Here is a 24,159-nt window from a genome sequence, read left to right as displayed (position 1 = left end):
AATTCTGAGCAAACTATACTGAATCAATGGGGTTTACCCCCTATAACTGGCCACTATAAATGTGGCAATTGTGTGTCCTGTCCATTGACAGAGACCAGACATGAATTTAATTATGGTTCGGTAAAATGGCAATTAAAGACGCATACTAATTGTCGTAATAAGAAAGCAATTTACATTATTAGTTGCCCTTGCAAACTGATGTACGTGGGGAAAACGACTAGAGAGGTGCGCCAACGTATAGGCGAACACCGGAGCTGTATACGGAATAAAGTGGCTGATAAGCCACTTGTGGACCATTTTAATTTGAAAGAACACAAAGATACTGACCTAAGATGGTTTGTGTTACAGACTGTAAAATTGCCCAAAAGAGGAGGGGATATATCCACTATGCTCCATAAACTAGAACAACGATGGATATATCGCCTTGATACAGTCAATAAAGGCCTCAATATTTCGGTGGAATGGGGAGCCCTCATTACACACTAAGGAGAATCGATTGACCCAGATCCTTTGTTAATACATGAACTATAGTGACTTACTGATGATGACCCTCTAATTGCACTAGTAGCGATATTACCGCATTTGCACACTAAACAGAAGGGATTAATCCCTATTCATTGTTCAATGCAATAATTGCACAAGTATTGATGTCACCGCATTTGCACCCTAAAGAGAAAGGATCACTCTTTATTCACTGTCAATGCATGAATTGTAGTGATTGATTAATGATGACTTTTATATTGCATAAGAATTGACATCATCGCATTTGAGTAAACTAAGACACGCATTATCATACCATATGTATATGTAAATATATATCCATCATGCGGGTGGATCCCGTAAGGGATAGGCACCATATACAACAACAGCAAGTGCGTTCATCTATGAACATCTGAAAAAATGATAAAGATAAAGAAATCCCCCTTCGAGGTTCATGAACGTAGTATGGCATCTACGATTGATTTTCCGTAGTCCCCTTTCTATTGCCAGTGTGACTACGATGTGAGCCATCCACCTATCTACTTTAGTCCCCTCTCTAGCGCGATTGTGATTATGACGCGAGCTTTAAGAGACACGCGTCGCAGTACCACAAACAGCGCCGGAGGAGAGAGAACCAAATCGAACACTGCGGACGTTCGGAAGTAACAAACTGAGCTGCAAGGTAATCGCTCGAGCGATGACTGTCGCTCTGGGGCAAAAGAATTAACCATAGGTTGACCTAATGCGAGGAGTGGCTGGTGAATGGGAGGGTAAACATAGGCTTGGCTAGTAGACTAGGGGCGTGTCATAGAACATCTAAACACGGGAATAAATTGCAGACTTGAAAGGGTCGGTTGTATCTATACTTCTAGACAACACAGAAGGGAGGTAAAGTGTGGCCTTGAACAAGATTTTTTGCTATCATGTCCACATTTATTTATTTATTGAATTGCAGAATTGTTCAAAATATCGACATCATGGTCACTACACTAAGCTGCTGGCTGTGAAATACCTTCGGATTTAGAATCTAACCTTAGCTACCTGTAAGTTCCGTCCTGCTTGTACATCTAGAGATATAGTCTAATATTCACTCCCTGGTAATACTCTCCCATCTCCTTTTTTAGGTCTCCTCCCCACCCCCCCTTTTTAGGCAACTATCAGAAGTGCGAAGAACCCCCCTTGAGGAAAAAGGGTCAATTAGATTGTATAAATAGAGGGAACCATTTGGATTCCATGTTAAGTAAGTATCACGTTCTAAAAATAGAACGGTTTGTTTGTTTGCATCTAGGTTGGTGGGTAGAATAAGACGGCCATTAATCTAAAAATGCAAATAGGATTTATCCAGGTAGTAATATAAGTGGGTGGAAAGGTAATCACTCACGGATATTGCACTATGATTACTTTTGAGAATCATATTTTCACATTTACTGTGTTCCAAATAAGAGGGAATAGCCAATATCGAATGGATTTAAAATTTGTTCTAAATGCTGTGTTAGTCTTTTTAGCGTTCTAAACTTTTATATTGTATCTTAGGTGGTGATACTCACCCTACTTGATCACTGTGGGAATAAACAAGCTCCCATTAATCTTGTCCTGAAGAAGGTTGTATCAATTGAGGGTCGACGAATATTGACGTCCCGAAAATAGACAACTGAAACACGTGTAGACTAAAGTCTGCGTGATAAACACACACAGACGGAACCATCAGAACAGTGGATGGAGGACTATTGTGGAATTATGTTAATAAAACAAGAGGCCTTTTTATATAAGGCTAAAATATAAATGTTAGTAGTGTGTTCCAATAAGTAAAAACAGTATGAATGGTAGGAGTGAATCAGTCTGAGTTGAATTGATATTGAATTGTTTATTTAAATGTTTTAACATTATATATGAATTGTTTCCCTCTCCGTTAGGTCCAAATCCCTTTTCCTGGTTTTTAGTACTTTTCCCAGCCACAGTCAGATTAATGTACACATTGTATAAAAACATGGTGGATCGTACATAATATGTCATAGTGTAAACATGTTAAAAAGCGATGGTGTTTTGTATCGACTTACAAGTTTTCACTACAATAGAAGTGAACATGCCTTTCAGCATACAGAAATTTAAGAAGCTATGAGTTAGCTTGGGATAATGCTGAATAGTGTGCCAGTGAAAACACAGATTAACTCATCCCTGCATACAGGTTCTCATGTGGGAGAGGGAAAATTCTCCTAAGCGATTAGCAAGGGCCTTTCAGAATTGGAAGGTTTATTGTTTCCTTTAATCACGAAGAACACATTAAATGCTCTGGATAAAAGGTCTTGTAAAAAGACCCAATGAGCAGCCACCACCTTTGATAACTCCTTGGTAGAGTAAAACACTCTCAATGTTTAAAAACAAAATCAAATGTACAGTATTCCAGGAGATGATCATCTGTTAACTTGAATCTATTTGCATTATTACAGAGCCGTCATAAGTGGCACCTTTTGAACTCTGCATAGCAAAATACATTAGTCTAATGCAGGAGAATAAAGCAGGGGTGTCATATTATTTCGTACAAAACTTTCCTTGAACCCATTAAATACATTTTTTTCACATTAGTCATGTGCTGAAGCACGAGATTTTGTTCATAGGGTAATGGCAGGGCAGGATTCAAATATTGCATTATACTGTTTGGCTCATAACTTTGAAACCTTACCATTTACACTCATTGGACTGGGTGTGTTTAGAAACAGGGTGGTTCACCTTTAAATTGATATGATTCCCTACGATTGTTAGAAATTATGAAAATTATGAACATTCATAAACGTATTAATGAATATGCAATTTATTCATGTCGCAAACCCAGACATATGCCTGTGATGACAGTAGAGTAATCCATCTCATTAGTTTTTCAGGTTTCTATAATCAATTATGGAACAAAATGAATTTGCAGTAAAATGTTCTGGCCGCAAATTGGGGCCCCACCTTTCTTTCTGGTAAAAAATATAGAAATTATGAATATCAAATGAAGATTGGCGGTGTATAAGCAATAGGAGTGTCAACTATGAGACAGGCCAATAGAAAGGTCAGGCCAGCCAAAAAGTGTGAAAATTATGACCTAAAAGCATGACATAAGCATGGGAGTATTTTACACAAGAAGGGGATAAGAATTCTGACCCTGGAAAAAGCTAAAGGACAAAACACCACCTATTCCTATTGGATAAATGGATTAACAAAGAGACCACCTTACGAGCGGCAGTTAACAAGATTCATGTTCTAAGGTTAGGCATACTTTAGATTTAAAAAATGTGTTAGCAGAGTTTGCTCATTAAAATGTTCTTCATTAGCAAACAAAAGTATGATTTGCAATGTTTTACTAATATTTTTAATGTCACCCGAAGGTTTTTGTATCCAAGAAATAAAATGAATACAGCATTTCTGTGCACCGCTGAATATTTTAGTGAGATTAGTGTCTAAAATATAAAGGTTAGCTGCCTGAATGGACACAACTAAATAGATATGATAAAAGCCTCTGAAAACGGTTTTCAGTGCAAGGCTCTGTGCAGCTTGGTGCAATCAGAGTTGCACAGGGCAGTGTCCTGAATATTTTATGCTTGACTCATCAATTGCTGCATAAGGAGAAGCTCAGAAGTTTCATAAATCCAAAAGTTCACAATGTTAGAAGAAAGTCATAGCCTGAGACTAAGCACATAGTATGGCTGTGTAGCATCTTATGTTAAAGGTTCTTATACCGTGCACTGTTGCCACCTGCGTGATCTCTTGGGGGCTCTGGCGGATCTGTAAAGCAAGTGAGGAGGTGGCTATGTTGTTAGGACTGAGCGAGGAAAAAAGAGCAAGATAGCTGTGATATGCTGTTGGCAGCTTTAGTTTGGAGACACTGTTCACTGAGCATAGGTGTGTTTTTCGGTTGGTAGCAACCATGTGGTGGTGGGTGAGGCTATGTGTGGTTTTGTTGTTGTGGGGTTGTGAATTGTGTGCGGTGTGTTGTGCTGTAGAGGTATGGTTGTGCTCAGTTCAGAGTTTGAGAAGGTATATGCAGAAGCTAAGTTTTTTGTAGGGTTAGTTAGTGGCAGTACCTTACCTACCCCCGCTGTTCTAACTGTGGCCCATATCCCTTCCCCTCTCGTACATTCTGCTGTGCAGCAATTACCAGCCCCACAGGGTCCTTCAGGGGGGATGTGTGCCCTGCAGCCCATCCGTGCGAGATATGGCCCACTAGCACAAAAGGTCTAAATGCGAGTTATGGCTGACCAACAGAAATGATCTGTACTCCTCACCAAGACCAAACTTACCTTATCAGGCACTGCTGGTTGACTGCGGCAGGCTTCCCAGGCAAACACGGTCAAACACAAACCAGAGCTACTACTTCAGGAGCTTCCCTTCCTTTTGGGGCCTTTTGCCGATGACTGCCCAGGCTGCAGGCACATTTTCAACTTCAGGTGGACAAAAAGGCCTTTGCCTGTGATTGAGATGAACTGTTTTCAATATAACATTACCTACCTGTTTTGGGAAAGGGCAGGGCTGCTAACGGATTTCAAGCCCGACCCAAATGGGCCCAAGTGTAGCATTCTAACCCTTCACACCAATAAAAGCAGTATTCATTGGTATTAGCACTTGGAGGTGCCATCTGGGGTGCCGATACTTTTTTTTGCTTTAAAAGGACCTACATGTGTCCACAATTGGAAATAACTATTTCCAGGACCTGCAGGTGGTCATGTAGGTATGCAGGTAAATGGGCAGGGGTCCATATGTGGCACTCCAGTGGAGACTTGTCCTGGGGCACCACCTCCAAGGGCAGGGTAAAGGATGGGCAGAGGCACAGCTGGCTGGTATGAAATGCAGGTGGCTACTTGCAGATTCCGTTTGCGTTCCCGGCCTCTGGATTGGCCAGCTCTCTCCTGCAGCTGCTAATATACAATGCAATCATAATCGCAGAGCAAAGCGAGCACTGGAGGCCAACTACAGTGTGTGGTATTGCAATAGATCTGTATATGTACAAACTGGATGGAACAAGCGATCATTAATTTGCGTCGACATCTAGTTAGCTTTGTCTATTCAATAAGAGTAAAGAAAGTAAGAGTCGATAACATAGCAGGCAGAGAACTGAGCAAACTAGGTAAAATATTGTAGTCTGCAGCCATCTTACTTTCAGGGTAGCTGGTATAAAGCAATAGGGTGATAAGGTAGAATTTCAAAGAGTTGGAGATCAGCTCATGGATTGAGCACCAGTTGCAGAACTAAGTTTGCCATCAAAAGCATTTGCCTCCGTGATCATGCACATTTTCAAGTGTTCAATCATCAATATGATGCACCTTCCCCAACAAAATAAAATAGTTGACACAATGAGATTTAGATTAACTAACCTAAACGTTACTGAAAAACATGGAAACAATGCAGTGTTTTATAGTACCAATACTGTAATTATGCAACAGAAATCGAAATATTGTTTAGAAAAAGTCAGGATATAGTTAGATTAATAAAAGTATCATCCCAATTACTTCTGTTTTGCAATTATTTGAACAAGAACTCCTCCTCTTCATCCTGCTCCTCCTCCTCATGCTTCTCCTCCTCCTCCTCCTACTCCTCCACCCCTTCTGAACTTGCAGTGGGCAGAGAAAAGAGACTGGAGTGCCTCGAGGGTAAGAGGAATGCAGGGCAAGCTCTGCTTTCACTGAACAGGGTAATTCCAATAGCTAGCTGTGCTACACAAGTGCCACTTAAATTAGCAAACCTACAGAATTGCATAGCAAAATGCTATGCAACACTGCTTATTTTATGCCTTCTAAGGGAATGTGTCAGGCCAACAAGGGAACCTGCAGAGAAGGGAACCAGATGCAGTTCAAACTTCATGGAAGCAGACAGAGGGGCCTGCTGACTAGGACCTCCCTGGGAACATTAGAAGCTTTCTGCTGGCTCCCTGCTTGTAAAGAATAATCCAAAGGGAGTATGAGAATCCTCCCAAAAATAATATCTGCTTTCTAGTTACCATTTTTATTTTTCATGTTAAATCCCAAGAAGAGGGATGTTTAAGGAAGGTGATACCAAAATACAATGAATAAATGCAAAATGTACAGTACATTCTCATTTCAATCCAACCCAAAATACATGCTTGAGCTGTGTGCATACAGATAGTCTTATGCGGTCTGCGAGCAAGTATTTGTAAAGTATAATCTCATTAACTTGTACCCAAAGTGTTTTAAACAGAAATAGTTACATTAAGCTATAATATGAAGACGTCCATACCATAGCCAAATTAAGATCGGTTTGATAATAGGTCTTCTGTGAAGCCTATAGCTATTTAATATGGAATGGGAAATTACAGCAAGTTTAATTGCATCCTTTCGACTCCCAAAAATATTAGGCAAATGTAAATCCCATATACACCTCCTTTATGAAATTGTACAGTTGCACTATTAGTGAGGCGAGAGTCACTTAAAATATCTCATCATAACATACACACTATAATTCTCAGCCCCTGCGCATTAGTACACTACTTATAATTAGCTTCCTAGTGTGCTGTGCTTGGGTCCCTCCCTTTGACGTACGAGCCACCCCTAACCAAACTAAAAAGCCAGCACACGGTCCTCCTATCATTGGTCAAGTTAGCTACTCAACTCTATCGAGCCTATTGCCAAGCAACCCTTGCACCCTAAGTTCCAGGAACACCAGACTGACCAAACTCTTCGAACCCCTCACCAGATCACTCCCCATGGCAAACTAGAAAACGAACCTCCCCATCACCAAGAAGTCTACTAGTGCTAACCCTATCTCTAGCCTACATCGCCCTCATGCCTCCACTAAGCACCACACTGTGCACATACCTAAGAAAGCTGACCCAACCTTTACTAACTCTACCTCTGCCTTAGCCATTACCACTGCCCACCCCCTTAAAGGAGTTTCAATAAATGCTAGGTCCCTGATTGCTCATGCGTCAGACATTTCTGACCTGATACTGGCAGACAACTTGGATTTTCTTGCCATTACCGAATCATGGCTGAATGAAGCATCAGGACCAATGCTCTCGCTAGCTGTCACTGACTGCTATACCATATTCAGACATGATAGAGATAAGACACAAGGCGGAGGCATTGCCATTATCTCCAAATCCTGCCTCTCGTTGAGACTTGCTCCCCCCCAAATCACCCAATCCTGCGAAGTGCTCACTTTTAAACTCCCTCTAGTCAACTCACAGACACTTACTATTCACCTGATTTACAGACCCCATGGCCCACTTGGAACGTTTGAGGCCATCTGCACCTTACTTTCCAACAATCTCAAAACCACCTCTCAACTATTACTACTAGGCGACTTCAATATAGGATTAAATGACCCTCTAGATAAGTATGCCTTAACCACCGCCAACATTCTATCCGAACTTGGCCTATCCCAAAAAATCAGCGAACCCCCCCCATAACAAAGGGAGAACCCTTGATTGAGTGGCTGACTACAATTGTACTGCCAACATCACCGCCATCTCTCCGCAACCTTGGACAGACCACTTCCTCATGTCCTTCACTCTTTCAACTACCAGACCCTCCCGCTAGTCGAACCGATTGCCCCACCTTGCTCAACAAGGAATAAAAAGAACATCACAGTGGACAAACTGATCCCCGCCATCCTCCTGACCCTCAACTCACTTGCTGACAACCTAGATCCAGGTACGTGGGTCCATGAGTACAATAAAATCATGCTAACTTCACTTGATAGTATTGCCCCACTCAAACTCAGATCTAGCAAGCCTAAATCTCACCTGAAGAAGTGGTTCACCCCACAGCTAAGGGGCCTACACCTCCTAAAAAAGGAGACACAAAACCTTCTGGAGATTACTCCCGTCAGAAGCCAACAAAACCAAACTAACTGAAATCGCGTCCCAATATAAAAAGGAATTTTGCCTGGCCAAAAGTAATTCCTACAATGAACGCATCTCCAACGCCAACTCTGGCATGAAGGAATTATTCATCATCCTAAAGGAACGAGTCTCCTATCCCTACACCAGACATCTGCACTAAAAACAAAACATGGTGCTCAGATATTCAACAGGCACTCTCTAACAAAATAACCACCCTCCAAAACAAAATAGCCGTTAAAAAAAGCCTCCCTCACTCCTGACCTCCCATCCAGGGAAACACTATTTGACTCCCCTGCCAGATTAAACTTCACTAAAACATCGACTCTTGAGGTAAAAAAAGTTATTCTCTCACTCATGCCTTCCAATTGCCAGGACGACCTTTGCCCAGCCCAGCTTATAAAGGATGCTGCAAGAGATCTTGCCCCTTTTATCTCCAAACCCATCAATGCCTCATTTGCATCTGGCTTTATTCCCACGAACCTGAAACAATCCTGGGTGCTCCCACTGTTAAAAAAGCAAACCCTTGATCCACTTATACCCACCAACTACCGTCCTATTAGGACAGTACCCTTCCTGCTCAAAATACTTGACAAGGTTGTATACATTCAGATCCAAAAATATTTGGAACTCCATAAACTCCTAGGAGCGAGACAATCAGGTTTCCGCCCTCAACACAGAACAGAAACCGCCCTCATTGATTTGAAGACTCAAGTCGATGAGCTAAGAGACAAAGGAAACACAGCCCTCCTCCTACTGCTAGCCCTTTCGGCCCCATTTGACCTTGTAGACCACAAGGTCTTATGCAGCCATTAGACTCTGCTGCCCACTTCTTCAAAGAGGCCATCTGGATAGAGTCTTTCCTGAGTGACAGGACCATGAGGGTTTTCTCCCCCTCAGCAGCGTAGGACCCTATCTCTATCACATGCTGTGTACCCCAGGGCTCATGTGTCTCCCCCACATTATACAACATTTTCACTAAGCCCCTTTTCAATGATCTGGACCTTCTGGGTATCACCTACACTAATTACACAGATGATACTCAGATTCTCCTCCCACTTTCCGGGAATTATGACAAGGATTTGGCCTTGGTGAATAGAGTATCTCATCATACAGGCATGGATGGCCACCCATGGTCTATGCCTGAATGATGACAAGACCATGCTCATCCTCCTGGGAACCCACACTAACCCCAAGAAACTAAGCCAGGAGTACTCATCCTTCATAATTGATGGTAACCTCATCAAGGTGGCCAGGGAGGCGAAGACCCTTGGCTTCTACCTTGATTCCACCCTCTCCTTCGCCAAACAAGTGAACTCCATGGCCTCTGTCACTGCCTACACTTGTAAGCTCATTAGGACCAGCAAACCTTTTCTTTCAGATAACAATTGCATTATCCTGGCCAGAGCCCTAATACTCTCTTCTAGGCTACACTATTGCAACGCCCTCTATATCGGTACCCACAAATCAATCATCCAGAGGATACAAATCCTCCAAAACAACACCCTAAGAGCGGCACTTGGTATGGCCAGAAGATCACATATCTCAGCAATTAGGCGCCAAAACAATTGGCTCTCCACCCACAATAAAATCCAAATAAAAACCACATCCCTCACCCATAATGATTTAAATAATGCTGCCCCTAGCTATGTCACGGATAGATTCCACAGGAGAACGTCTACCAGAGCCATGAGACTTATCAGAACCAACTGCCTCACTATACCTAGATTTAAGCTCTCTAAGGCAGTTGGCTGCAGTTTCCTTGTGAAAGCGACCCAACTCTGGAACTCCCTGTCACACCCTATTACAGAAGATCAACCATATTTGAATTTTAGACGCAGGTACATCAACCTGCTCAAATCTACCGACCCTTAGGCCTGATCGGTGTGTTACTTATACTCCAGCAATGCATCTGTATATTCTCTTCACAGTATTTATTGACATCTGCCTGTTGTGTATCTGTATTATTCTTGCTCGTAACCTGTAACCTATTATCTGTAACGTATCTGCATGATTCTTGCAGATAATCTGTAACCTTGTAACCTAAGCCTTGCACATATTGTAATTGCTGCGCCCGATACCCCCAGGTCTGGTGCGCATTAGAAATGAATAAACAAAACAAACAAACTTATCCCAGTTTAATAAAATTATCAAACCTTCCTTCCAGGTTGGGCTAGTGAGTCTTAATAGTCTGTGCATTCTTCATTGAGAACACTGCTTCCCTAATCCAAACCTGCAAAATGAACATGCAATGCATAACAGCCTGTAAATGGGGACCAGGAAGGGGTTTGCAGGGAGAAGGAAACAAGAAGCATGAAGCGGGCCATGAGTTAAAAGCACAGGAGGAGCCGGGAGTGTTTGACGGAAGGACACACACACACGCTCCGATGGGGGTGGCATACACTCCTGCTCCAGAGCGGTCGAACGGTGCACACATGTATAAAGACCATTCAGCGGACGGGGGGGGGGCTCTACCCTCTGCAACTGGATACCGGCCCAGCATGCAGCGTATCCAACTCTCCGGCGTCCCGAACGCCTACGGAGTGGCAGCAGTTACAATGCTGCGAACTCGTCTCTAGCGGGAAGACGCTGTGCTGGAACAAACGTGCCAGGGGGCGGAGCATTATCTTATGCCGTACGGCCACAGAGGCAACCGGAGTGAGGCTGGATGGGGGTGAGAGATGTCACTCAAGGCTGCCGGGCTGCATCAAGAGTAAGGAACCGGATGGCAGCGTTTAAAGGCGACGGCACACAGAATAACCAACCTATAGAAAGCACGCTTGGCCGGGACAAAACTGATTGGTGGGGAAGCAAGCGAGACGTAGAAGATAAAAGCCTGCAAACTCACCAGGTGCTGTTGTCGTTTTGTTACAGAACGTTGGCTAGGAGAGAGACTGTGTTGGGTGTCTTGACCCACGTGCAAGTAATCATGCTGCAACATTTGGTGCTGTGGGCTTAGAAAATTCAAGATGGCGGAAAACCCACATGTGCGCCGAAATCCAGGAAAGCTGCGCAGTTTGTGCGCCCACCAAAATGGTTGCCTCACTTGCCACCCACCAGTGCGAGAATGAAAGGCCGGGTTGCCATGAGGGAAATGGGTTGCCAAAGGAAAAACAGTAGCGCCGGTTAGCTTCAAAGCGCTTTAAAACCACCATTGGACTACCCGCACAGTAGTCTGAAACCATTGGGAATGGCAATGCTGATTGCCAAATGCAACTTAGAATTGTGGGGAATTCATTTGTTAAATCCCAAAAATGGGTGCAGTACCAGTACTCACCACTATCCAAAAGCCGGCGTTTTAAAACCACCCTGTGTTTCTCTGAAGGCAAGTCAAAATGCCTATTTTCAAACATTGCAATATGTGCAAAATATTTACTGAACACCAGCAGACATTTGGCAGAATGGAGTTTTGTGTGCCTACAAAATCTGGGAAATGAAGAGCCCAGAACAATGCTTATAACAAAACTGGCTGAGCTATGGAGTCAGCAGTTTAAGTTGCACTGGATTAAAGACACTAAAATCGAAATGTTTAGATTAAATGAGTGACCTATGTTTGGTGTCACATGCCTTTGTAACTGTTGAAATGTCATAGTTTTGCACTTAGAATCAGCATTCTAGCTGCATGTGTAAAATTGCAAGTTAATTTAAAAAGCAACAAAAAAACATGACAGCTGAAAGTCTGGCTTAAGGAACTGAATTCTGCCTGGCAACTACCCCCATCAGGAGTGAAACTTGAGTCACAGCTGTGTTCCCAGGCCTAGCTGCCCTTTTGCTGCTCACACTAAGGATATGCCATCTATCTGATAATTGAATTACCTGTGCTCTACAGGAGCTCTGAACAAAGCCTGTCTTGACTCATGCAAAGGTTTTATTACAGCGGTCGTAAAATGTAGCTTCCTCTTGGCAGAAGCTGGGAGGGGCGCTGCCTGTGAGAGCAAGCTGGCTTGGCAGAACTGGATAAACCAGTATTTCTACCTTGTGCTGAGAGGAAACCACACCCCTTTGGAGCCAGAACATAACTTTAAAAAGATGGATCATTCATAGAGCGGACATGGGAAAATTTTATAAATGATACCATAATTCTTGTGATTTTTCTGCCCACAGTTTAAGAGGTTTTTAGAACCGGTGGTATGTTCAGGGGGGTTTTAGCGGAAAAGTGGATATTACTCTAAATGTATGCATGTTAAAAATCAGAAACTTCATCAGTTAATGTCCATACTCCCTGCGCACATGTATGTAAAGTTGGGTCAATGTCAGAAATTGAAAAATCAGTTAAAAAGTCAATTATGTGCCATTTCTGAATGCAAGCTCTTAGAAACAGCAGATTTGGACAGAGACATGGCTAAATTCAGCCACACCATGTATATGTAATTTCAAGCAACTGTGTAACTGTGAAATATGGATTTTGATCATATATAGATTTGGGTGCACAGATGACAGGGGAGGTTTTTCAAGAGATCATAAATGGCTGACATCACTCTGACACACACTTCCTTCCCCAATCAAATGAGAAATGGAAGTTTGACCAATTAGAAGCTGAGAGAGAGGTAGGGTCAGTGATGCTAGAACACACCCACATTCTAAACACATAAAAGCAGACAGACAGGACAGATAGGGCCCTTCAATTCCATTTGCTGCAACGCACTCTGCCGGACCATACAACATCCAGAGATCCAGACTTCAAATTCATCAACCTCCAGAAAGCCAAACTAAAGACCAGACCAGAGAGAGAAAGCAGTGCTGTACCCAGAGAGAAAGCAGTGCTGTGCCCAGAGAGAGACCAGAGCCCAGTCTAAAACCCTGACCAGATCCGTGATGAGGCCCATTTAATTCAAGAATATAGTGTGAGTACCCAGCAGAACTGTGTAGAACCAATCTCTTAGTTTAAATTCATCTAATTCAATCTATTTAACCGAAGTAGAACTGCCGGATAGCTCCAAATCTGTCACCTGTCATTCTAGCTGCAAAATCTGTCACTTGTCATTTTGAGCTTTTAAAATTTCAAATCTGAAAAACGACCTTCACAAAATCGCTCATATCTCCGGGACCGTTTGTGCTAGAGACTTGCAGTAACTTTCATCTGAAAGCTTAGAATCGTGGCTTTCATACGAACCTAGAACCGCATTCCTATAGTTTTACCGCAATCGCGGAACACGCATTCGCGAATTTTGCCGCGATTTGCAAATTTCTCAACGTGTGAAACAGCAGTTTGCTTGCCTTCCATTTGCCAGAAATTCGTTTAACCTGCTAACTATCCCTGCATCATTGCTAGTGTGAGCCGGGACTAATATTAACTAGATACCACTCACCCTGAACCTCTGAAAGGGAATTAAAAGCATTTTAGAATATATTTTCAATTCATTGCCAGCACGTATCAAAGCAATTTGGGCCTGTGTTTTCAAACTTCTGTAGTCTAAGCTTGCTGGGGTGAACTGAATCACATTTGATTGCATTTCTGAGAACTGTGTGTTTTCCTTCCATTTCCTTGCCTTGCATCAAGGGGGGGAGGGGATTGCCAGAGAAAAGTGATTACATTGTTTTGTTGAAATCATATTGAGTATTTCTATACTGCATTTCATTCATTCAACCGTGCATCCATTTGAACTCTATAAAGCATTTTGTACCACCTTCTTCTTTTGTTCCTATTCACCTGTGTGCTACCTTATCCATTTCATGTCAACTCCTTATTGATTATAGAGAAGCGTGTTAGTGCCAGATTCTCCGTTGTTAATCTTTATCATATCAGATTAAGTGTGCTATTCAATTATTAATTTATTATAAAGTGTGATATATACATCTCTTGTTTAAATTATCAAATAAACCTTTTAACTTGCAAAACAGAACTACTTCTTGGCTCAGTGGGGTCAGGAGGATTCCAAGAGAGGGGTGTTATATAGGGGTAGTCATCCAGAACGCATGAACTGGACATAAAGATATATCAATAAGGGTTTTCATTCAGTATTATAGACTAGGCGTTGACTTAGCTGTAGTGTTGAATTGAATCCTCTTACAACTGAAGGAGTGAATGGTGGGCCTATCCGGCCACAAAGGAGTAGGAGGCAGTTGAGGAACTTCCTCTATTCCACCCGCAAGGGACTTGACCGTGAGGAAACAGTCGGGAGACATTTGCCAACAGTACAATTGAACAACAATTGGTGAATAAAGCTATTATTTCTGCATCTACCCACGGCTCCAGTGTTTTACTTCCACACAGCCCATATTCAATTATATGCATACATTTGAAACCTACAACCACGCTTACGCTAGGGGGCTCTAATATACGTTAAGTGATTTAAATATATGTCTTTTTTCTAAGCAACAGTACTCGGATTCCTTAAATTGCTGGCATTATTGGGGAAGCAAAGTTCTTTGACTCATTTGTAAATATAACACTAATTTGGAGGCAGTCGACAAGCGGCTGAATTAAGTCCAGAATGACTGTTGCTATTCGGATTTAAGATTTAAACATATAGAGATTTGATTGTGTAAAAGGATGTTTGTGTGTGAGAAATAGTGAGGTTCAAAAAGGCAGGTTATTTTCATTTTTTCTGAACAAGCAACCTGTGATTGTGTAATAATTCAGTGACGTCTACATAAGGACCACACCTAATTCATGTATTTAAATAGATTTTGATCAAACTGCCTGTTCCTTGCCCAGAATTAATGGGTGGGACCTTAAACTATATCAAGGGTGCCCACTTTATGAATTAGCCATACAGTAATCAAAATATATCTTAGCGTTCCTTACCAGCTAAAGGCCGAGAGCAGAGCTGTCAAAATTGCCCCCCAAAATGGCCTAGCTAGTATCGATGCCACACAGACAAAAGGGGTTATGTCCCCTTCGGCAGTGCAAAGGAACCGGGGAAGGGAAGCCAGTTGGCATGGAATGAAAAGGTGCAGCTACAAATGCACCCCGGCTTCCCCTGAGCTTTGATATATTTTTATATGTTGCCTTTGAAAATCCCCCTGGTTTACTGCCTTGTTAGGGACAGCCCACTGGTGTGGAAGAAGGTGGCGAAAGTAGGGGTGAAAGTGAGCAAGGTGCAGGAGAAATAAAACATGCGGTACACTACTGTAACAAACATCATAACAGAAGGGAGGGAAGGGAGAAGGCATAAGAGAAGGGAGGCAAGTGGTGCAAGTTACTTCATTTAATATATTATGCAGCTCATTAAACACCCTACATGACAAACCAACCTTCTCTGATTCAAATAGTCAAGGCTACCCCCATAAAAGCGTCAGAAAATTGCCTTGCGTACTCACATGTGCTTGCACATCCAGCAAACATACTTTGTTCTTTAGCAGGACTGACCGCACAGAGTCTATGCTTGTGCCATAGTAATTATTTTTGTATTCGCCGTACTCAATAAACCTACCAAGAAGAAAACAAAAGCTTAGAATAATTCACATTGGAGTAAATGAACACTATGTTCTATTATAAGCTATAATGCTAACAGTAAGAACATTTTTGGAAACCAAATGTCATCTTGCCATGTTCCATAAAGTGAATAGGTGCCAGGCCCTAAAGCACATCATTTATATCAAAGAATGTTACATTTTTTAAATCTGTAACACCTGCTAGTATTACATTTAACCAGAGAAAATACTTCAGGCTAATGGCACAGTAATGTTTTCCATCACTACATTGGAACTAAGGCGCTGCAATAAAATGTCGGAGAAGCTGAACAATAGGAACCAGTGAGTTTTTGTTGCAGACAGCCAAATTCCAGCTCTGAAAATGCGAGAATGCAATTATGTGTGAATGTATAAAGCATACGCGTAACTGGGAAGCAAGAGAGTGCTGTACAGAGAGGACAGAACCAGGGGGTCAGGGGGATCTAGGTGCGGTGCAGGGGTAGCAGAAGAGCTGGAGGAGCAGAGGAGTGGGAGCTCGAGGGGGGGGGGAGAGAAGTGGGGTCGAGTGAGGCGATCTGGAGAAGAGCTGGGGCTGCTGCTAATCAGATCAAGAGCCATAAAGAGACACATTGCAGCTTGCAGTTGAAGTTTTAATAAAAACCTGACGACCCTCCCGCTGAGCCACTTACGGACGATGAAGTTGAATAAAAGGACGCTGAATGCACAGTGTGCTTTTCTCACACCCAGAGTGCTTTTTCCACGCGGTCTCCAGCTTGACCGGCAGAGAGAGCAGCTAGGGCATTACAAAACCATTGCAGAGAAGGTGGAAGCACTACAAAGAACTGAAGTGGAACACTGACGGCCAAGTGACAATTCCTGCAGGCCATGTCTGGGTCCCAGTTAATGAGCTCCGTTTGTGCAGTGTAACAGTGCCCAGAAATCTGAACACAGTTATTATTCAATCAAGACTTTTTTAAAGCACTTTAAACATGTGCAGCCATCTAATAACAGTTATTCACATACTTGGCTGGTAGAAGGGATACAGACAAATTGACCCGCCAAAAGTGCAACAGAATATCTGCACAAAAACGGGATTAAGAACTACTGCTTCCACACACAGCTTTTCAGGCTTAAAATTAACCTATTACTAAACAACCATCAACATCTACTGCTTACGTCCAATTTCATGGGGGGTGGGCACGGATTCCTTAGACATGACACCTCCCCCATATTAAAATATTCATGGCACAGAATACTTCTGCTTATCGGGTGTATTTACACTTCGAATAAAGGTGCGGCCAAGTATTTCTGCAAGGAAAAGTCCAGAACATTCGAACTAAACCGTATGGCCACAACACTAGAGGACGTCGCCCAAGGGGCCGTCATCAATCGTTTAGATTCCGACTCCGGCCAGGATGTTTGGGGCTATTCTACTTCATTCATTGTAACCAAGGACTTCGTGGGGCCTGTGGCACGCACGCTCGTAGCCAAGCAAGCTTCCAGGACCAGGCACGCATTGCGTGCGGCACCAAGGCGGCACCAGATCACCTCCACATTATTATACCACCCAGGCGATTGCCACTCTGCAGAGCATTCGATGTGGACAAATACGCCATCTCAGGGCTGCGAAGTCAGCTGCCCCCTTACGGCAAAAGGACTGGCGTACTGCGCAGTGCCTTCTGTGAAACTATAGCGCCTACCAGTGGGCCAGCGCTATATGCAGTCTTCAGCTCTCCACGAACTTCACATGGAACACAATCAATATTTGCGCAGCCCTCCTGCTCTCGCCTGGCCTTTAAAATACAACTTTGGCATTTGTGAAATGTGTGCTGTCCAACATATGGTATGCAAAGTTTTAAATGATGGCCTGCAGGAAACCGTTCGCAGAGTTTGGCAGCCAATGCACGTCTATACAGAATATGCTGCACAATAAAAGTGATCTGGCTGAGGGCGGCCTGCCAGAACCCCCCACCCCCCTCCCTGCGACCTACTTGTTATTTTGTATGTCTGTCTCGAACAAGTGCTTGGAAATGAAAATGTACTCCACCCCGTCGCTCTCCTGGTTCCTTTTCGGTCTGGTCGTGTCTGAGATTTAATAGGAAAAAGATATTTTCAGATGAGAAGGGAAAAAAAAAAGTGATTTGTTTATAGTGACGCCATGAGCGGTCAGCTTCTACATATACACGAGCAACACATGAACGAACAGGTGTTATTTGGAAGCATTACTATGTGTAATAAATATTCTGCAATAAAATCAATTTGCACAGATCCCAAATCAGGTGGAAAAATATGACAAATGGTAGATTCATATTCTGGTGCATGAGTGCGTACGTTTCAAATACAAAATGGTAATATTATTGCTTGACCCGTTTGCCATGCATTGTTAAAGCGAATTAAAAAAAATATATACACACAAACACGTGAAATACAACCCTTCTAACTAGGAAATAAAATAGGAAACTTGATACTATATATATTTGTTCTGTTCTTTTTCTGCTTTTAGCCATATGAACGTGAGATGTGCCTAGAGGACGAGTGGACTCTGCTGACAGGCGTATATACACACTGTGGCAAGTTGCCCATTTTGTATTTAAGTATACACACATACACCAGAAGAACACCGCCTTCTAGTATGGGCATTCGCGCCGTCATTGTGAAAACACAAATACAGACCCATCAAGGTCTCCTGCCAGGATATGATATGGAATTTATAACGCGCCTATACACAAGTGTTCCAAGGTGCAAGGGGCGAGCGGCATTACTAAACAATGACACAAGCCACCCCCATTGATAATACGACTCCCTGCAGTTCGCATATCTCACCACATACCGCAGCTTAATCATGGTAAACCGAACAAAGCAACACATCCTGTATCCACATTGCAGATCCCATGACATAGATCAGTAGCTCTTTAGCACGTCACACCGTCGTTGACAGTTTTATGTAGTTTTCAGGACAAATACACCTGTATACTGCAAGGAGTAAATAGCTTACCTGTAACTCCTGTTCTCCAGCATTGGTATCTTTCATAGATTCACATGCTGTATGAATATGCCCCTTCGTCAGGCTAGGAATCATCGATAATGTAAAGCAGTTTATTTTAAAAATGTAAACTGCAGTCACTTTAATGCTTTAGTATAGTCATTTTGGGTCATATTGCCCGTCAGCCAATAGAAAGGGCTCCCTTAGCCCCACCACTGGAGGCTATCTTCAGATTTGGCAAACGCACGTAAAATGGCAATGTGAGCCAGTAGGCCAGAGGGTCGCATGTAAATCTATGAAAGATACCAATGCTGGAGAACAGGAGTTCCATGTAGGTAACATATTTTTATTTTATTATAGTTTGTTACAAACTTTAAAACTGAGAAGAAAGAAGACTGTATATAAAAAGAAAACACTCAGAATTCACTATCTTGTTAACGACAAATTAAACAGTTTTTAGCTTTGCTTCTTTGCATCATCGAATGATCAGATCAGCAACTTCTTGTTCACTTGATCCAGGTAAAACGTTAGAGCGAATGACCATTTTTTGTCTGTTTCTTCTGACATCAAGATCCATCAATCCTCTCCAAATAAAGACGGTCCTTTTGCAATTTCTTGACCAAGATATTTAGTTCTCAATGTGTTCAGCGCTACACAAAATAGGACCAAATGTTTCAGACTTTCGATAGCATTCAAACAGAATCTACATCTCTGATCCAAGTCAATATTGTTTTTCCTTAGACTTTGTCTTTATTTGGTTTGGAAGAGATTTAATCGGAACTTCATGAAAATGGTTGTGATGTTTGCTAGGAAACTTTTCTAAGTAGTTTGGTAGCTTATTTTAAGCCTTACGTTGCTGCTTGTTGAATGCATTTATGTTGAGCTCTCTGCTCCGCCGTTCTACGAAGTCTTGCAGCCACAGTTTCTTTTTAAATGCGTTTGGATTGCATCGTTCCACCCACTTGGACAATATTGTTTCACGTTCGCCGCTCTCCAAAGTGTTCAGGATGTTGAATTGCGGCGGAGTGGTTACATCAATCAATTTTCGATACAGGTTCAACATGTTCCAGGTTATTCTTGCATTTAACGATATGAGACCTAACTCGTACCTAATGCAAGCAGTTGGAGTTCCTTTTAGTAGATTTAGGATTTTCTGCCAGATCACGTTTTCACACGCCGCCCATGTCAAGTATGAACATCCCAGTATGGCTTCAGCTCCATGAATCAGCAATGGTACAACCTTGGCTTTGTAGAAGTCAACAAAAGGTTTCAATGTGAATTTGACACATTTGTTGTTTAACATGGCACCTTGTGCAGTTAGCTGTTTGAATTTCGCTTTTATCTTCCGTGCCAATGGTTCATCATTAATATTGGAGTGGATTACCATGCCCAGATATCATATTTTAGCATTTCTTTTCCAAGCTTCCACTGGAATTGTTTTTTGCTTACCCACTTTGTTCTCCTGAGGTTCTGGATCACTAGGATTTCTGATTTGGCGGGGTTTATCTTTAGGCCATTTATGTCGACATATTTCTCTAGGGCAGACAGTTTCCTTTGGAGACCAATTGGGGTTACGTCCAGCCGGATTATATCGTCTGCATATAATAGCCAATTTAGATGATTTCTGTTGAATTTTGGAGCAAACAAATGTACACTTCCCAATGTTTCTCCAATGTCCGCTATGAACAAATTGATTAGCACAGAAGCCAAAGGACAACCCTGCTTCATACCTCTGAATGTTTTTAAAGGAGTGGAAAGGGTTCCTTTTTGGTCCGGGTGAATTTTGATCTCTGTTTCGGAGTAAAGTTCTTTAATCGCCATAATCAAACTTCTAGGGCAATTCCGGTGGCTTAACTTTGTCCAAAGGAGTTCTCTGTCAACACTATCAAAGGCGTGGGCCAAATCAATGAACGCAAGGTAGATTTTTGTATCTTGCCTAATAGCTTCCATTTTAAGAAAATTGATCACCAATAGGTGTAGCCCACAACCTACGCCCTTGACGAAACCTGTTTGTCAAAGGTCGAAAGTGCTAGACTATTTTATCCAGGCTGTTAGTTGAAATTGAAGTTGTGTGGCAAAGATTTTTCCTACTACGTCTAGGAGTGCGATTGGCCTATAGTTTTTGGGCTCTGATCTTATGCCCTTTTTAAATATGAGCACAACAATGGCGCTCTTCCATGAGGTTGGTATCACACGATCTAGCACACAATCTTTCAATATTATCTCGAACAGTGTGTCACAGAAATGACCCTACTCTTTCGGATTTTGTTTTAACATTTGGTTGGTTAACCCATCAGGGCCAGGGGACCTGGAGGAACGAATTTGCATGATATTTTTTAGAATATCTTCTTTTGAGATGATGTTCCAGTGCACCAGCCGAGGGAGTCTAGGTTCTTCAGTGGCCCCTTTCCTTGTAAACTAATTGGTATAGTGAGCAATCCATTTCGCCTCAGATACCATATTGTACAAAATGGATTGCTGAGGAGCATCTGCATCATTAATAATAGCCCAAAACTCTCTAGAGTTTTTCCGGGACAGTGCAGCTAGCATCATTTCTGTTTCCCGCTGTTCCACTATAATATATGATAAGATATGATATGGCATTTATAACGTGCCTATACACAAGTGTTTCAAGGCACGACAAGGAAAGGGAGGGGGAATGGAGGGAAGACAGAAAACGATCCTACTAGGCCAGGTGTCATTCAGATGGTGCAAGTGCATGGGACTGGGAGGGAGGAGAAGTGCGGGGGGTAGGGCGAAGAGGACAGTGCAGTACATAGGATATTTCCAAAATTAATAAGAGCTAGCACCACGGGAGAGCTTTGCTGGCTGGCTGCAACCGTCTATTTTTCAGCAATTTCAATGTCAGCCAGGACGTCAGCAAGGGAGACGAGGAGAAAAAGCAAAACCTTTCTCTTCGCTTCTGAGGTGCTTGCGGAAACCGAAGATGATTCTCCTCAAGTTTCGGGGAGGCAGGGAGGCTGTTCCAGAGCGAGGCCCCCGCCGAAGAAAGATCTACCACCAACTCATTGCTTGAAGAATCGACTGACCCTGAGGGAGTTTGAGGCAGATGAGCAAAGAGCTTGAGAAGGAAGGTATTTAGGAAGAGAGAGTTGAAGGTATTGAGGGCCACAGGCCCCAGAAGGCCTTGTGGACAATGCAGAGGGTTTTAAACTTAATCCTCGCAGCCACTGGGAGCCAGTGCATAGATTTCAGTCCTGGACAGATATGATCCCTGGGCTTGAGCCCAAGGACTATGCATTTGTTTGATGTTAGCCAATTTCTGTACCTTAATTTGGCTTTTTTCATCTCTGCCAACCGATTCTCATTATTTGTCTTCATAAGTGATCTGATGTTTTTTCTGAGTTCTCGCTTCCTTTTCACAATTTCAAGGTCAAATACATGCTGTTTTTTTAATGCTATTTTACAGGAGATTTCTGTGAATTAAGCAGGGCACAGTAATCAATTTTATCACGCTTTTCCTTGTTTGATTCTTCTTGTACGGCTCTCGTGATTTTGATCAACTTGGATGAATCCATTCTCAATCTGTTTCTACACTCACAAGTTGTTTCCACGTAGCCAAGCCTGTCATTGTTTTTTCCACAAGAGTGATTTTTCACAAGATTATCATCACTCTCAGTCATGTTAATCACGTGAAGGTTCGTAATTTTCTCGGCAATTTGTTCTGATGCAAATAAGTAATCCAAGATAGATTTTTTATTGTCTCTTCTCCACGTCCCCTGTGGTGGAATGTCTCCCACTGTGTTTCCATTTAGTAGGGACATTTCGCTGGCTGCCATTTCTTCTAGCCAACTCGCTTTGGTTTGATTGGAGTGTTTGGTTTTTTCTACTTTGTTCTTTTTAACGGGTTACACCGTGACACACTCCATGATTAGGTCTCCACATACAATGATGTTTGGTCTCGTCTCTAGGGACATTATTCCTTCTCCAGCATTGGATCTTTCATAGATTGACAGGCTGTATGGATAGATTACACAGCAGTATCACATAACCCTAACTGGCAAAGGTAAGCTCCTTGCAGAAAACACTTACCACAGGAGACACTCCCCTTACACAAACACAGAACCGCCTGATCGACCTTGGACTCTGCCATGGAATCCGTCAACAGAGTAAAACCTTGTAAAGTTGAGCACAGACCTCCAGGTTGCAGACCTGTAAATATCCAGCAGCAGGACACTAGTGAGGAAAGCTGTTGTGGTGGAATTATGTGTAATGTACAATGAGCCCTGGGCTTGCATGGGAGAGGCCTGCCGGCTAGCTGATAACAGAAGGATTTGCAGGAGGAAAGAAACCGGGCAATGGATGATTTGAAAAGTGTATTCCCAATTTCAGAGGGACTAAAAGTCACAAAGAGCTGAGAGGTCTTCTGGAACGGCTTAATTCGGGAGATGTAATATTTCAAAGCTCGCACCACATCTAGTGAATACAGAGCGTTCCGCAGGTGAAGAAGGTGACCAAAGAAAACCGGTGACCACTGGTTCATTGAGGTAAAACGTTAAAAGAACTTTAGGCACAAATCAAGGGTTAGTGTGCAGCACCCTCTTGGACTTGGGGAAAACCAAGTAGGGAGGCTTGCAGCAAAAAGCCTGGATCTCGGCCACACACCTAGCTGATGTGATGACGACCAATAGACAGGATAGGAACTTGAGAGAGACTTTATGCAGCGGCTCAAAGGGAGGCCTCATGAGCCTTGAGAGGACATTAAACTCCCGCAGGAAGGATGAAACAGTCCTTTCAGTAACTCTTGACTAAGCATTGAGAACACACATAAGGTACTGAAGAGGACTGAGTACAGAGTGAGAAAGCTGCAAGGTGCACTTTGATGGGAGAATGTGTCAGACCTGACCTAGCCAAGGACAGCAGATATGGCAGGACAGCCTTAGGTTGTATGTTGAAAGGGTCAAGGCTCTGAGCCACACACCAGCAGGAAAAGCGTTGCTACTTACTCCTGTAACAGGCCAACAAGAAAGAAGTGTGGGCCCTAGCCCGAACAGTCTTGCAGCATCGGAACATCACCTGACTCTGATTGAATGAGCCATGCCATCAGGTTCAGGGAGGCCGGATTGTGGTGCAGCACTGCACCGTCACTCCTGGAGAGAAGATGACACAGAAGAGGTAGCTTCATTAGTGGGGTAGAAGGCAGAGCAAGGAGATCGGAGTACGAGAAATGTCTCAGCCAGGATGTGGCCACTAGGATCAGTCTGCACCGATATTGTCTGAAAACATAGGGGGCATCAGAGGAAAAGCATACATGAACTTCCCGTGCCAAGGGCACGTGAAGGCATTCCCTAAACTCTCTGGATGATGGAACCTGGTAGCAAAGGCCAAGCGCACCTCTTGCTGGAGTGGGTGGCAAAGAGGTCGATTTCCGGGGCCACATCAACTGAAATTTTGTTGGAGTCAAGACTCAGACCTCCTATTCATGGCAAGAGCAAAGTTCCATGCTGAGGTAACCCGCCATGGTGTTTTGAACACCCGCTAGGTGGAA

The 24,159-nt window shown here is 42.9% G+C and overlaps 1 protein-coding gene across 6 annotated transcripts in view; it reads right to left on the bottom strand.

Annotated features, from left to right (window-relative positions):
* The window catches only part of MPP7 (MAGUK p55 scaffold protein 7), a 1,979,219-nt gene that overhangs the window by 115,695 nt on the left and 1,839,365 nt on the right, over window positions 1–24,159 (bottom strand). For all 6 annotated transcript variants that reach the window (XM_069648102.1, XM_069648107.1, XM_069648105.1 and 3 more), the window contains 2 exons: window positions 17,659–17,752; window positions 15,575–15,683 (listed from right to left, as the gene is read on the bottom strand). In XM_069648102.1, the coding sequence (XP_069504203.1) occupies window positions 15,575–15,683; window positions 17,659–17,752 (203 nt within the window). The remainder of the gene's footprint in view (window positions 1–15,574; window positions 15,684–17,658; window positions 17,753–24,159) is intronic.

The sequence above is a fragment of the Ambystoma mexicanum genome, chromosome 2q (assembly GCF_040938575.1).
Source record: "Ambystoma mexicanum isolate Mex_15411 chromosome 2q, UKY_AmexF1_1, whole genome shotgun sequence".
NCBI lineage: Eukaryota > Metazoa > Chordata > Amphibia > Caudata > Ambystomatidae > Ambystoma > Ambystoma mexicanum.
Note: the sequence above shows the minus strand (reverse complement) of the source record. Positions and strands in the feature narration are given on the sequence as shown.